The 17023-nt window shown below is 34.5% G+C and overlaps 1 protein-coding gene across 1 annotated transcript in view; it reads left to right on the top strand.

Annotated features, from left to right (window-relative positions):
* The window catches only part of EYS (eyes shut homolog), a 1484071-nt gene that overhangs the window by 477817 nt on the left and 989231 nt on the right, over positions 1 to 17023 (top strand). Inside the window, 1 exon segment of the mRNA XM_034648271.1 lies at positions 4205 to 4350. Coding sequence (XP_034504162.1) covers positions 4205 to 4350 — 146 coding nt within the window.

Here is a 17023-nt window from a genome sequence, read left to right as displayed (position 1 = left end):
AGTGAGAATCCTCATCCATGTCACAAATATAAATAGATTATTCATTTTTTTATTAAGAAATGTTATTATTATAAAGAACTATGGTTCAGGAATGCAGTATATAATTACAAGAAAGAGGTAGAAATTACTTTAAAATGTATTATAAGCTATCTCAAAACCTGAATAGCTATAACATAACCTAGCATGTTTTATCATGAAGTTTCTTCTACAGTAGTTTGTAGTTTTATTTTTGTGTTTTGGACTCCAGGTTTTTATAAAATGATCTTTTGGAAGAAATATATATGAAATCTTAATACTCTAAGTGCATTTTAAAATTAGAACTCTGAAAAAAGATTAAATTAAATTAAAACTCTAAAAATTCATATATTGGATCTTATAATATGATTTAATCAATATAGTGGTATATTTTAGAATAACTCAGCTTTCTAGAAGCATAAAAACAATTTCTCTACTAATTAACTTCTTTCTCATCTGAAATCAGATAAAAATGAGATAAAAGAATAATGTTAAGAATAATGTAAAGCAGGGCCTCATTTTAGAGCTACAAGTCCCTGTGATTACCTTGCATTTTTCCCTCCCCTTTCATTATGGCAATATCACTTTATGGAAAATACAGTTACTCTTCTTTACCTCTACTTTTTTTTTTTCAATGTACTGAATTTTCTTTAGAAGTCATTTTAGTTTTGGAAAAGTATCTTGAAAACCTATCTGGAAAATTTTAGGTCACTATCAAATTAAGGGAAATTTGAATAAAAAAATGTTCACTACCTTGACAGCCTATTTAAGTTTAATTCCACTAAAACTTTTGAAAAAAAGCCTTGAATTTAAATTAGAAATTTCTATTTTATCAAAAATATATTACAAATTTCATGGTCTTAATTGTTTCTTCGAGACAAGATATTTTTAATATATGCATAATTGTGTTTTAAAAGTTGTTAAAGTAGGGTTTCATCAAAAGAAGAAATGTTTTAGACACTTTTAACATGCAATTCAATATTACTATAAGATTAAATGCATCAATTAAGACATTAATAAAAATCAACGTTCACTTTTCTTTTTCCCCATAGTCTAGGTAGCCTTGGTCTGCATAATGTAGGAATGGGGCCCTCAGCAGCCAATAATGGAAGGGAAAATACAGCAAAGCTGAAGGGATTGTATATTTTAGCTTGAGGGCAGGAGGAGGAGGAATCTGTTGCAGTTCCTTTCAGACATGCCTTATGCAGTTTAATTTTTTAATTGTTTGAAGGACCAGGTTAGATACAGAGAGAACAAGTTGAGAATGTGCTGTATTTGCCTACCTCTCCTATTTGAGAAGAAGAGGGGGTGTGGGGACCAAGGGCAGGGAAGAGAGAAAAGGAGGTAGGGGAAAGGAAGGGAGAGAGTACATATATATTTTAAGTCTCCAGGGAAAGACTTGGCACAGAGATTCGAGGTTTTTGTAATTACAGAAAACAAAATCTGGGTGGCAAAAGGCAAGAGATAAGGATATTTCCTGGTTTTCAAAAAGAGAGAAAGAGGACACACACACACACACACACACACACACACACAAATACACAGGGAGAATTCTGTAAATTTAATGAATAAAGTTATGTTTATAGTAGATTGAGAAAAATCAATGATCGTTATTATAAATTTAAGATGTCCCAAAATAATTTCTAATATTCAACCTTCCAGAGTAAAGAATAGATTTTGTAATTTCTGGAAGTATGATAGAATTGTCCTAAGGACATGCAACGGATGTATAAATTGAGATCAGAGTAATTTTCTGATATATTTTGTAGTAATATAATCTATTAGTGTGAAAAAAATTATTTCTTGGATATATCTTTTAGTGCTACAACTGAAAACACTGTCCAATTCCTACCTACTCTGTGATCCCTCGGAGTCATTGATTCACTGGAACACACAGTAGCAACCAGAGAATATCATTAACAAACATATCTTGACTTTAGTAAGGCATTTATAAGATTCATTACATTACATATCTTGACTTCAGTAAGGCATTTCAAAGATTCATTACATTATCTGGACTCTATTGGAAGATGTGAGAGAGAAAGTGGAGATGGAGAAAATTTTTGCTATTTGAACACAAATTCAAGAATCATAGTATTTGGATCACCCTAAAAAGTGATTTTGGTCAAGATCCCAGTCACATGGAATGCTCTTGAGAAATACAGTTCTCTTTACACCAGCATGACATTGCACATGGAATTTTAATGCCTTCTGTCCAATTGATACAAAAATCCCACTCTTTATTGACTAACCAGTGAAACCTTTCCTGTCACCTTCTCTAGCATTTAACTCTGTTTTTGTATGACTTCACACCTTTCTCAATTGGCATATATTTACTGTAATGTTTACATGTGAATGTCCCTAACTTCTTTATGAGAATTTAAAAAATAAGCTGAAGCCTTATTTACACTTGGATCTGAGTACATGACTAACATCTGGCATTCAATCAGTTAATAAGTGATACGTGAGTAAAAGAGGAGCATGGGCTTGTTAGATTTCCTGTGTTTATGTTTTTATAATTACAATTATGGTGAAACTGATGTTAATTAGACAGAGTTCCCTCAAAAAATCAGAATAAAAATTTGTTTCAAAATTATTACAAGAAAACTTGGTAAGCAGTTTTATTTAGACTTCAAAAGGAGAAAGAAAAAAACTATTTAGAACTTGTTTTTCTGGGTGCATTTTCTCTCAATTTAATTTTATCTATGGAAATTAGTTTTATGTTTTCATTAATATTTTTCTATGAATACAGAAGAAAAGATTAAATTATTGCTTTCTCTTCTTAGCATTATTTACTGGGTTGTCATAGATTATTTGGTGGTTGTTTTACTGATGTTATTTTACATACATATACCTAAAACTCATCACAATTCCATCTCTGGAGAATTGGTCTTTTATCTTCTAGAAAATAGATACAGGCTGATTAGATGTTGAGATAAAAACATGTTCAGCACAATATCCAGGAATAGACTAAAAATAAATTCAGGGTGATTCTGCCATATAGTTATATAGATTGTTGCTATAGCGTACACTTAAAGGAAAGAATCAAGGGCCCTTTGAGACAGGATCTGAATCAATAAAATGAAATCCACAGAGGAGCAAGAAATATTCCCAAGTTAAAGTCCAGAGGACATATCTGAACTCAGTAACTCAGTTTCATCAGAGGCTGATGTTTAAGCTAAAGAGGGGAGAGTTGGATATTGAAAGGAAGTTCAGTTGAAATTTCTGGAAACCATTCTCAAAGGCAAGGCTCTTGGAAGTCACTTCCTCTATTAAGTGCATGATACTTTGAACCTGACATCTAATCATTGAATTACATACAGTTTCTCCAACATCTGTCAATATAATTAAGCAGTAATGAGATTGTTTTTGCTAAAATGATCTTTTTAATTTAACCAGAAGGGATTCCATATTAGAAACATCATTTAATCTGTGGAGAGAGTAGTCTTCAATTTTAAACATAGGATATAGTTAAAGATTTATATTTATTTAATAATAAAATATACAGTACAGAATTAAGCTCAATAGTACTTATCAAAGTTATATTATTTATCCAAATATATTCATTTTTTAAAAAATTCTCACGTAAAGAACATTCAAGGGGAAAAATATCTAGAAGGTCATTGAAGAAGTCATTGAGAGGACATGACCTCATGTTGACCTGCAAACTGGATCCTGGCAGTTAGGAGGCACCTCACTCTCTCCCTTGTCCTTGGAATGTATGTTCTTTCCACTATTTCCAGTTAGGAACCACTGAGTAATGAGTTATTGACACCATCTGGACTGTATACATGACAACCTCATTAATACCTTTACATAAATTTTTAAGATTCGGGGAGCAGGTGTGAAGATCTGCTTGTCTTGCGGGTTCCCAAGACAAGCCCGGAATGCTAGTTCCTTTGCTTATTAAACCTGTCACCCACCAATTTGGAGTGGCTTGCCTCTTTCTTCTGACTCTCCTTGCCTTGCATCTGTAGGGACCAGCTTCAAATTTCACTTGGGGAACTTTAGAGGTTGTGAACCAACAAAGGTGAATTATATTTTATCCAAGGGCAAAAGAATGAAGATAGTATTGCCATTTATTTAAATTAAGTTAAAAGGCTAAAATTTAATACATACATATGAATTATGTATATAATGAAATGATTTTTGTTAACATGTGATTTCTCATTTTCCAACCTTTCTTTAGATTTGTGTGTAATTGTGAACCAGGGTACCATGGAGCTTTGTGTGAATTGGATATGAGTGAATGTGAAATCTCACCTTGTCTAGATAGAGAAGATTGTGTCAGCAGAACTGGTGGATACAACTGCCTCTGTACTCCTGGTTATACAGGTAAACCTCTACCCGCCCTGTCTGTATCAACGTATTGCTCTCTATGAATAAATGGCAATCTTATATTTCCTCTCCAAAACCTGAAATAACCTGGCACGTGCAGGTAGGCCAAGAAGTGTAAGAGACTCGTTGTTTCTTGTAAAAGAAATTAATAAAAATAAAAATTATGTTTTTTAATCTATCATTTGCTAACAGCTAAGAAATATATGGATTATATCTCAAGGTGTTTTACACTTTTATGCTTTCTGAATTGAAGTGTGTCTGAATTATGTTTATATTGTTGTAATATAGAGGAGTATCAGTGTATGAATGATCTAAGAGAAATAATACTGTCATATCAATTACACAAATGTCATTAAAATATAATTAGATTAGCTCTTTTAAATATACATATATGCCAGAAATCAGGGAGCCATTGTGAATTTAAAGTTCTAGTAGAAAAATATAATTTGGAGTTAGCTTTCTTAATATCAGTTATTCCACAACACAAATGCTATCCAAACACAAAGGCAAAACTCATCAAGCAGCTGTGGAAAGGAAAATGCATTAGCCCTCTAAACTTCTGCTGAATTTTTGCATTTATGAAATACAAAAAGCTTTATTAATTTTGTATGCCAATATTAATTATGGAGTCCAACAAAAGTGTATTGAAATCTCAAGTTTCAATTTATTAATGTCTGAATTTTACCCCACTGGTATCTCTTGGGTTCCTTTCCTGAGGGAAACTAGTTAAGTGTATCTAATATTACATTCTATGGTTGCAGGAGTAAAAAACACTAGAAGAATAGAAATAAGATTGGAAAGCAAAACTGATAAAATAAATAAATAAAAGTATTTCCATCAGGTAAGTTATCAGAAGGCAAGGAAAAATTAAGTGACCTGAACAAAAAATATGCAAGTGTTTTTCCTGAGGAATCCTGATGGTGTCAGAAAAGGTTACCTTGGTAATAATGGTTACATGCACAAAAGTCTCTGCTTAAATTAAAAAAAAATAAATAAACCCTTATCTACAGATTTTATTACGTAAGTAAGAGGCAATAAATTTTGGCAATAAAACAGTATCCTTTCTAAATGTCATGTTGCCCATCATATTCCAAAATCTTGGAATTTTTGTTTGGGACCATAGATACAACCTCACAATGCCATTCACCATGCTGTTGTTTTCTGCTCCTTATTGTTTGATAACAGTGTTAAGAAATGACACACTAAGCTCAATATGAATGAGAAATGCATTTTGTAAAATTATTTGATGTAACACATTGTTCTGTTATTTTAAATTCATTGTAAAGTTTGAAGGATTAACATGTTCTTTTTTAATTCGTTTTCACAACTTCTCTATTTTTATTGAAAGCTAATGTGCTTAGTGTTGTTTCAAACTTTAAGATTGATTTGCCAATTAGACACCCCTGTAGAAAAGTTGAGTACACAGTTGGCTGTGTGACATAGTCTGGAACGGAAATGTAAATTTTGGGAGTCATCAGATATACAAACATAATATGGGATAAGATCACAAAGAAGTGAATGTAGATAGAACAGAGAAAAGGACCAAGGACTGAGACCAGGGGCACTGCAGTATTTAGGGATCCATGAGGGAAAGAAGAACCTAAAAATGAAATTGAAAAGAGCAGTCCATGATACGGAAGAAAAACAAGGACAGATGGAATGCAGAAAGCCTTGTAAATTCTTTCAAGTAGAGAGAATGACCAACTGTCAAATGTTATTATTAAGTCAAATAAAATAAGGACTAAGTTCTGACCACTGCAAAAGCAATGCAGATGTCATTAGTGACATCGTCAAGGAAGCAGTTTGGCTGGAGTGGATGGTGAAGAAGTCTGTTTGAAGTGGACTTATGAGCGAATGAAAAAATTATATTGCTGAGAGTGAATGTACACAATTTGTTAAAAGAAGATTTTTATTTGTTTAAGAAGGAAGCAAGAAATGGGGCAGTGGCTTGAGGAGGGAGAGATACTTAAAATAAAAGGCTTTTTCTCACTTATATGCTTACTAGACGACTCTGACTCCTCTGTGAAGAATAAACTGCAGAGTTTCAATAGCAGCAGAGAGATAAATCAGGAGGCTTTGGAATTACAGTTAATCCTTGAACAACATGAGGGTTAGGAGTGCCAACCCCCTTACAGCAGAAAATCCACTTATAATTTTTGACTCTCCCAAAATATTACTAATATCCAACTGTTGATCAGAAGCCTTACCAGTAACAGAAACAGTTGATTAACACAATCTTGTATGTATTATATACCATATTTTTATGATAAAATAAGCTAGAGAAAAGAAAATCTTATTAAAAAATCATAAAGAAAATACATTTACAATACTGTACTTATTTTTTAAAATCTGTGCATAAATGGACCCATGCATTTCAAAACCCTGTTGTTGAAGGATTAGCTGTAGTTTTAAGTCATAGATTAGATCAGAATTGTGTAGTTGAGATGGTGAGACATGTCTATGTGTAGCATATCATACATGCTCAATATATATTCATGAAAAGATGAATATTAATGATATATAAATATTAAGGTGTATCACTAAGCATCGACTAATCAAACTGTGTTCCCTTTCCATCTCTGATGGAAAAATCTTTAACTCCCTCTCATTGATTCATTGGATCTGAAACATTTTTTATTTACTTTTACTTTGGGAATTCAAGCTGTTCTGGAATAAACATACATTCACAAAGCATATATTATGTAGTTGATTAATGGGAAGCCCACTTATGATTCCATAGGCTTCCATTCAGTCTCTAAATCTCAATTGATTTGGCCTATTTTCCAAGGAAAATGTGTATTTTGAGCTCAGCAAATTGTGCTTGGTCTTTGGTTAATTGTAGGCTTCTCATGTTAAAAAGAATGAGCTTTCTTCTTAATTTCAAGATTTATTGGAAAGTTACAAATACCCACCTCACTTGCTGTTGTAAAAGTGGGTTTTCACCTGGTTAGATGGTGTAGTATGAGCCTTCAGATGAATTTATTAGGCAATAATTGGGGTAGCCAAGGTGTCTCTGTAGACACAGTCAATTCTGAGATGATTTAGCTGTCATTTCAGGCCAGGTCTATCAGAGACTGGCAACTTACTGGAGGGGTTGGGGGATTGAATTCTCATACTTCTACTAAAAAGCTGTGACCATAAAAATCATTCATTCATATTTACTCTCTCCCTAATATAGATATATCTGGGAGACATTGTAACATGATACACAGCAAATGATATTAATTGCCATGAAGAAAAACAGCGTAGGAAAATAATTATAGGGGGCTGGAATAAGGTTAGGAGTTGTGGAGGGAAACGTAGAGCAGTCAGGGAAGGCCGTGGGAAAGCTGATTTGGTTTAAAATTGACGTGCCATTTGGTACACACGTACATATGTGTATAGATAAAGTGGTAGATTGAGAGAGACAAATGAAGAACCAAAATTACATTTAATAACCTATAAAGATGAGACTATTTCCCTAATAGCAAATTTTTATATTTTTATACAATTGGACCATTAAGGGAAAAGGTTAAACCAATGAAGAAGCTTTGATATTTCCAGAGAATATTAGAATCTTCATAGTATATATATATATATAAATATATTTAAAAAATCATCATCACATCACAAATCAAGTAGAGAAACATCTAAGAATTTTAGTTGTAGTTGGCAGTCTAGCAGTCTGCTAGCTAGGAAAAAATAGACATTGTGTCCAAGACTAAGTTTAAGATTTTGAAGATTTGCATATTCCTCAAAATGCTTTCACTTCCACACCTACGTGTAATGTGGGCTCTGTATTTAGCCATGATTTCACTTAAAGCAGGGTGAGGAGTGGGGGGATAATATTTTAGGGAAAATATAGAAAATATAACAAACTTGCACCCAGAAGCAACTTCTTTCAATATTCTTAAATATTTCTTCTGGTTTTTACTTTCATATTTCTTTTTTTTTAAGATTTATTTATTTATTTTAGAGAGAGAGTATGAGCAGGCTGGAGCAGCAGAGGGAGAGGGAGAGAGAGAAATCTCAAGTTGACTATGTGCTGAGTGTGGAAACCGACTCGGGGCTTGATCTCATGACCCCAAGATCATGACCTGAGCCAAAAGCAAGAGTTAGACACTTAACCAACTGCCGCACACAGGAACCACTTGCTTTCATATTTCTAAATAGCATGCTTATACTGCTATTTCTTGATTTTTTTCAATTTTTTACATTATACAAATAATTTTTCCTGTGGAAAATAAAGATTTAGCTGTGTTATCACCTTTTCCATTCACCAACTCATAAACACTTTTTCCCACTACTTCCTCCCAAAATGTTTATATCAAAAATTTTTCAGTCAAAATGTCGCTGTTAATATTATTATAACCATGTCAGTTTTCCTTTTTTATTTTCATTTTATTTTTGCTTATTTGGTAGACTTCTATTTTTTCCAGTATCTTTGTTATATTGTTAAAGAACATTTTGCTCTCGCTTTTAATTTCCAAAAGCTTATTCTTGTCTAATATTTTTAGGGCATTCTGTAATCTTTATTGATAATAAGTTTTCTTTTTTCTCTATAATAATGTTTATAGGATTTTCAATTATTTTAGCCTTTCCATTATCTTAATTTCCAAATTTCATTTTTTCCTCTGTGTATGTTTTCTTTTTTTTATGTAGCTCTTTGTTTAGAGCAGTGTGCTTATGTGTGTGTGTGTGTGTGTGTGTGTGTGTGTTTTAGGATCAACTACTCCCTGAATACCAGTTAATATCTAAGAGAGAACCAGTAAAAGGCTAATCGAAAACTCTGAGTGAATGAAAAGTCCTCGACTGGTGATTTTTGTACTGTGTGTGAGTGAGCACAAATGCCATCTGTTTTATTGGAGAAATCTGAAATGTCATTACTGATGGGCGTTTTCCTTTTCACTGGTTTTCCTGGAAAGAAATGAGATAGGGATCATCAGCAGGGAAAGATGTTTGACAAGATGTTGATAGACCAGAAACTTAGGACCAGTTACTTCAGTTAGAAACAGACAACACATTTTTAGGAGAACAATATATAAAATTCAAGTGTTTTTTCTAATTACTTTAAATTATTACTTCAAATCTCTAGTGAAAGTGTACTATAAAATGATTGTGTGTTAGTGGGACTTTGTGGAAATAAACAGAACAATATGGTCTCTAGCACAAGGCAAAGTAGTGCAAAAAAAGGACAGAGTCTTAGGAGGAAAGAGGCAAAGCAATGAATAATAGGTTGGCATAGCTCACCTGAAGAAGTGAGTAGGAAACACACAGTCTTTCAAGAATTCTTATTCATAATACCACTTCCAGACCACCATGTTTGCCTCTTCCCCTACCATATCCCTATCTCCCCCTGTCCCAGCCTAAATAGTATGGCTCACAATTATAATCATTGCTTCACTTACTTCCATTATCCTACCCCTCTCCTGTTCCATAATACTCACCTTTAAAAAAAAAACACCTCAACTGTGATATTAATCTCAACTTTCCATCTATTTTTCACTCACATGGATTGTGTAGGCCAAAAAAAAAAAATGCATGTACACACACACACACACACACATACACTCTCTTTTCATATTCTTACCTTGACTTCTTGACTACCAACCTTAAGGAAGCCCTTTGAGCTGCATAACAATGTGACTACTCTCTAATCAATTCAATTTCCCAATATCCTAGCCTATTATTTCTAGCTCTTTCTTCTCTTTTTAAATCCCCATCAATTCTTCCTCTACTTAAATCTCAACTTCTAACTTTGTCTCATATTCCTGAGAAAATAAAAGCGATCAGAAAATAATCTCTTTGTCTTTCTCCGACAACTGCCATTCTATGTGCACTCATACACTGCATTTTTTTTTCTATTTTTCTCTGTTCCTGTCCATGGTTAACCCTTTCACTGGTAAATTGATTCTGTCCTTTATCTTTATCACTTTATCACTTATTAAAAGATATTTATCCTGGAATTATTTTCTGTAATATAAATTCTTCCCTCCATACTATGTCACTACTACCAGCATGTAAATATTAATATTTACCTCTTTCTCATCTCATTTTTAATTTTTCTCTGTACACTTCTGTTAAACTAGTTCTACTTTCTCTCTTTAAAACAGTATTATCAAAATCCATTGTCTATATTGAGTGTCCATTTCCTCACTTCTCATTTTTTTTTTAAAGATTTCATTTATTTATTTGACAGAGAGAGAGAGATAGCCAGCTAGAGAGGGAACACAAGCAGGGAGAGTGGGAGAGGAAGAAGCAGGCTCCCAGCACTCCCAGCACTCCCAGTGAAGCAGGGAGCCCAATGCCGGGCTAGATCCCAGGACCCTGGGATCAGGCCCTGAGCTGAAGGCAGACGCTTAATGACTGAGCCACCCAGGCACCCCTCAAACCCATTTCCAAATCGTGCTTTTAATCCCAAGACTCAAATTAAACTCTTCTTGTTGGAGGTCACCAATTAGCCCCACACTGCTAAATTCAAATGCAAATTATTTTTCCTTATGCTAATTATATAGCATAATATATAGCATTTTACTCATCCCTTCTACTTAAAAATTTTCTAATATCAGACTCCTTGTTTCCACAATCACTAATATCTTGTTTCTTTTGGTGGATCCTTTAACTGTTCAGAACTTCATTTTTGCTCTTCCTTCTCTAGATATATCCATTGATTAAGTGATTTCATTTGTGTTTTTGTTTAAATACCATGCATATATTAAAAATTACCTAATTTGTTTCATGAGTTCTGGCTTCTCCCCTGAATCTCCAACTCATATACTCAAACATTTCCACTTAGATGTCCATATGACATCTGACTCCCCAGTTCTAAGGATTTATCTTAACCCTGCTGTACCACCAGTGTTTTCCACCTCAGTGAATGGCATCATTGTTCACCAGTCTCTTGAGCCAAAATCATGGAATTATTTTTGACTGCTTATTTATACTTCACCCTAAAGTCCATCAGCAGGTCCCATTGGCTGCATCTTCAAAATTTATTTGAATTCAACCATTTCTTACAATCTGCGTTACAATCACTTTCATCCATGCCACCATCATCTCTTGCCTTGACTATAATATCTTAACTACTTTCTGTCTTTCATTGTTGTCACACTAAAATATATTAAAATGTATCCCTCACCAGTACCCAGAGTGATCATTTAAAAATATAAAAAACATCACTCTCAACCTCAGAATACTCCAGTGCTTCGCATGATGCTTTGGATGTAACATATACTCCTTACTTTGCCCTACTAGATCTTATATCAGCCTGGTCCCTGGCTACCTCTCTGATTTCATTTCCTACTACAGTTTCTCTTACTCTCCCAGTTGACCTACTGTTCTATCTGGGTATGAATCCTGTCCCTCAGACATAAGCATAGTTTTCTCCTTTATTTCGTCAGGTCTTAAACATGAGTTCCTCTTAAGACCTATCTACGTTACATAAAAATAATACTGTTTTCCTCTACCACCTTCCTTTGTTCCTGCATAGCAATTATCACTATCTAATCATTATACCACTTAATTATTAATTTATCTCTTCCTGCTAGAATTGAATCTCTTCAATGGCAGGATTTTTTTCTGTCTTTTGTTCACTCTAGTATCTCAGTGCCTAGGATATTAAAAGAACATTATACACTTAAAGTAATTTGATTTAATTGTATTTGATTTTAACTTTTGTATGTTTTTAATGCACAAACTGCTTAGTGATTATAGAGTTTTCAGTGTTTTCTCTTTTCATTTACTTTCCATAATGCCATTAAAATGTTTTTTTTAATAGGAGATAAAATTCTCACTTTTATAATGTTGATTTATTGATACTGTGGAAACCATTCAAAGAAGTTTTTACTGCTTGTATGCTAAAAAAGAAAACTCTGCATATCCCTCTCATTCTGAGTTAAAAGCATATATATGTGGATCCATAACACCAATTCTAAATTCAAGGGCAATATAATTTGATTTAATATTACAAAGTAAAATAGTTATATGCAATAAATCCAATAGTGACCTAAAATGTAAAATTTAGACCTTTTCTATTACTCATTAACTCACAATAAATCTTCCTAAAAGGAAACCAATGGCAAATTAAGCCAAGTGACCTTATCATTGGCGATTCTTTATATAATATATAACAATCTTGAGGCAGTTAATATTTTATATTCTACAAAATAAGATGCTAAAAATAATGGTTGAGATGATATACTGCCTCATAAAAGTATATCCATTATCAGATATTTATAGGTCATTATCCACTTATATTTAGTTTTCTAGGGCAACACTATTTATATGTCATAAATGTGTTTATTTGATATTTTACAGAGTAATTTGGCCTAGAGAAATTCTATAGAATGTTATTAAGAAATATTTTATATACTATCATTAAAAATACTTTATTATGCAAGCAAATGATTAGTCAGAATGATGCTCAAGGCCATTGAGTACCCAAAATAATAATTATAGGACAATCCAAAGTTTTAGGCACTGGTGGTTTTGTTTCTTAATGTTTTCCTTTTTCCCAGGTTCTAACAGGTATGAGTACCCAAAGGTAAGAGTAGATCAGATTATGAGATTTATTCATGAAGGCTCAGTAACTTCCAAAAAACAGGGCTTTCTGGTAAAGCCATTTTGAAGAATACACCTGTAAGCTCTGTCCTAATGTGAGAATATTTATAATACTAACATTCTCACACCATAAACAGAAATTTTGGTACAAACTAAGGGAAGAGTTAGGTGTGAAAAGCAGACTCCTAGTAAGATTTACACATCTGTCTTCTTAGAGGATTGGAGTCAACTGAATGGTAAAGACCAAATGCATGTAGAGGGTAGCAGGTCTCCAGGAGTATTTCTAGAAAATAGTCCTTGATATACTTTCTGAGGTAAACTCAGCAAACACTTCTGGCTCCCAGGTCACGCCCTCTTGGCCAACTTCTGATTTCAGCTGCACATGAAGTAAGTAGTTCTTTCTTTTTCCTTTAGTGGAAGAGGGAGAGAGAGAGAGAAAGCTGGGGTGCATGAGCAAATGGGTCACAGAGGGAGAGGGAGATTCATCAAGCAGACCCCACCCCCAGCCTAAAGCTGAGGAAGGGCTCTATCTCAGGATCCCAAGATCATGACCTGAACTGAAGTCAAGAGTGGGACATACAACCCACTGAGCTATCCAGGTACGCCTGAGGTGAGTAGTTCTAAGTGCTCTCAGCTCATGTCATCATGACAGTTCCCCAAGTCAAGTGTTTGCTGAATGTCTACTCCATCTCTAGAGTCATTCCCTATACCATGGAGCCAGCATAGCCTCCACACATGCACAGCTCAAAGTACAGGAAGTCAGTGCCTTCAAGGCATGCTTCAAACAATGAGAGATAGAAGACAGTTTATGAATAACCCAAACACCTTCCTTTCATGTAGTTAATCCTAGTTATTACTATTCACTTCTTTATTTTTAAAAATTTTATTTTAATATTTACTTAAGAGAGAGAGTGAGCAAAAGAGAGAGCAAGCACAAATGGGAGAGGGAGAAGCAGGGAGCCCCACACGGAGCTCCACCCCAGGACCATGAGATCATGACCTGAGCCAAAGGCAGAGGCTTAACTGGCTGAACCACCTAGGTGCCCCTATATTATTCACTTCTTAAAGTCACTGTGCAATCACATCCACATTGCCTACAAAAGTATCTTCAATAAAACTTCTTCTGCTGACTTTTAATCGTTCTCTGCTCTCATTCTCCTTACTCTGTCATTCTTACTTCCTGAGATCATCTACCAAATAAATGAGTCATGGTCTCAGGTTCTGATTTTAGCAGAATCCAAACTGAGACAGTGGATTTATGATATAGAAGCAGGAATGCAGTGAAGCAGCCCAAAGCCCAGGCATGGAGCATATTTCCTACTTTTGGAAGCATGGAAATGCTTGCAATCAGTATATGAGTGCCATTTGAAGAACAGATTTTCCTTAATTGGCTAGAAAGGGCAGGAAAGAGAAACTGAAGTACTTACACCAATTCTGTCCCTTTTGGCAAGTGGATCTGAACCTACTTCAACTATTGAAACTAGACAACAACATAACCGCAGAGACAATATCTTTACTTTTGAGACTGAAGTAGTCTCTTAGCATTTAAATGACTGTAGTAGCATCTCCAGAAAGTCAATGTTTTCCATCTGTAATATAGTTCCCTCCCACACTATCTTCATTTAACTGAAATTTTCTGTGATTATGCATAATATAACCAGATATAAAGAAACATTAAAGGCCTTTTAAAATCAAGATGGAAGCACTACCAGGCCAGTTAATACTGGTTTTTAATCAGATAAATAAATAGAAATATAATCCATCACAAAGCAGAGATCTTTGGAGACATTTGTGATTTGAAATTTTGACCCCAATATCTGTAATGCAAAGAGAAGAAAAATGTGTGGCCTGTGTTTTGAAAGGACCCTTCCCTCTGGTGCTTTAATGAGTAATTAATCTCGCTGCTCTCTGTTAGTTTCTTATCCTCTCTCTCTGAGACATTCTTTCACCTGGTTTTGTTGTCTTGAGTATCTTTTTCTCTAAGTACTTTTTGTGATAGTTACCAGCATTATCTGACTGAAAACACAGACCTCATGTGGAGCAGCTTTATGAAGGCACACTTTAGTAAGTGTGACTGTGCACGCTCCTGTGCACAGTGTGAGTGCACTCCGGCAGGTCTCTTCACTGAGCTCCTCCATTGTGTCAGCTTATCTGGCTGCTGGGAAAGCAGAAGGAGCAGGTTAGACTCCTTGACATTGTGCTGCTTATATTCTCATGAGACCCTGACAGAACCCAAGCTTCCTTACACTTACTCTCACAGTCATTTCAATGGAGACAACAGTAGGTGAGGATTAAGGAAAGGTAAGATATAATTTCTTCATCTTGAAACACAGGAGAGCCAAGTACTTCTCCCTGGAGGCAGAGGACCCATAAGAGATGGACTCATGCCTCACCTCTGCCACTCCCTCTTAGATCATAGTTAGACTTTGTCCTGAACTCTATGTCCAGAAGAAGACATCCCCAGTCAACCGATTCTCTTCTATCTTCAAGATAAGAGTTTTGACTTCTTAAACCATTGTCTTCCACCATTCAATTATTATGCACCTTGCTAAATGTGATCCACAGGCTGAATCTTTTTCTGTTTGATTGGAAAGTAGGATTTTTAAAGATAAGATTTTAAAATTAGGACAAGTCATGGTCCTCTTAATCTTTCCTTTTTATGAAAATTTAGAAGATGTGGATAGATTGGGCATATTTTTTTCATTTTGGAAACAATGGGCTGGCTCTGAGGAGTGGCTGTGTGGAGCACACACACTCCATTTTAGCTGAGTTGTCAACTGCACTTATTTATGCTCCTGACTTGACCACTGCATACATTTGTGTTTGCCACCACCAGAATTTCAGACAAGAGTCCCCACTCTCAATAGCTGCACTCTCTTCATTTGCTGTCCTTGTCCAGAATTCTCTGTCTATTCCTGGATTAAAACTTTTACATACACCTTCCAGCAGATTCCAGCCATTTTATTGGCAAATAAATCATCCCTTATCTCTCAAACTTTTTGTTTGTCATCACTTGACTTACTTGTCCTTTGGAGGTGTAATAGAAAGACACTTTGTGACTTTAAACATTTGGGATTTAGACTTCCTAAAGGAAATTTCTATTCAGGAAAATGCGTGTACTCGTAAAAACTCACCTACCCCAAAGAGGAGTAAAACAAAGCTAAGATATATTTGTAATATTTGTGCAGTTTTTGAAATGGCGATTAGCTTTTTGACATTGTACTGATATTTGCTTTTAAGGTGAATCTTGGCTCCAAGACTGTGAAGGTAGTTATACCTTTGTTTAGTCAGCTCACAAGAGTTCTTTTACTTTCTTGCCCTCTCTAAGGAGGAAGAGTGGAAGAAAGATAGAGTTTTTCTCCCCAAGATATTCTTTTAAATTTTATCTAAGGAGTTATATTAATATAATATTAATCTCCGGTCTAAAAGAAAATGTGTTGATTCTGATCACTTAGAAACCTTTAACTTCAGTTTCATGGTGCCCACCTAATCTTTACAAAGAATAAATTAAGTAACATATAGATGTTTTCCACCTCGTGACCAAAAGGGGGATTTTTTTTGCTTGTGTAAAGCGTTCTGGGAGGAGCTCAGGGAAAAAAATCTCATCAAACCAGTGTGTTCTCAAAATATGCATTAAAGTCTCTATAGGAACATGTTTAGAATTAGGAACATTACACTTATGTGTCCAATTAAAACAAAAATAACTTCTTAATTCCATTTCCCTTGATCCACTGCACCCATTCAACCCACTAAACCCGTTCAACCCTCTTATCAGTTCAAATATAGCACTAAGCTAATGGTGACATAGAGTCCAGAGTAAGCACAGTAGTTTGTGTCTAAAAGCACCTGTAACTCCTCTGACCAAAGAGCCATTGATCAGTCAGGATGGGTTTTGAGACAAAAATCTTGCTATGCTAATTTATTGCTCTTCAGTACTTTGAGATACATGAAACATGAGTCCTCACTAGCCTAAGAACCACCCTGTATCTTTTCCAGAAGTTATTTTTAGAAGATACTATCCTGGGATATTAAAAAAAAATCACATCAATTCCTCTTCCTCATCATTTTTACTTTCTGCTTGAATAGATAAAGGATAAAGGCATGAGTTTCTGGTTTTATATTGCTTTCTTGC

The sequence above is a fragment of the Ailuropoda melanoleuca genome, chromosome 19, assembly GCF_002007445.2.
Source record: "Ailuropoda melanoleuca isolate Jingjing chromosome 19, ASM200744v2, whole genome shotgun sequence".
Classification (NCBI taxonomy): domain Eukaryota; kingdom Metazoa; phylum Chordata; class Mammalia; order Carnivora; family Ursidae; genus Ailuropoda; species Ailuropoda melanoleuca.
Note: the sequence above shows the minus strand (reverse complement) of the source record. Positions and strands in the feature narration are given on the sequence as shown.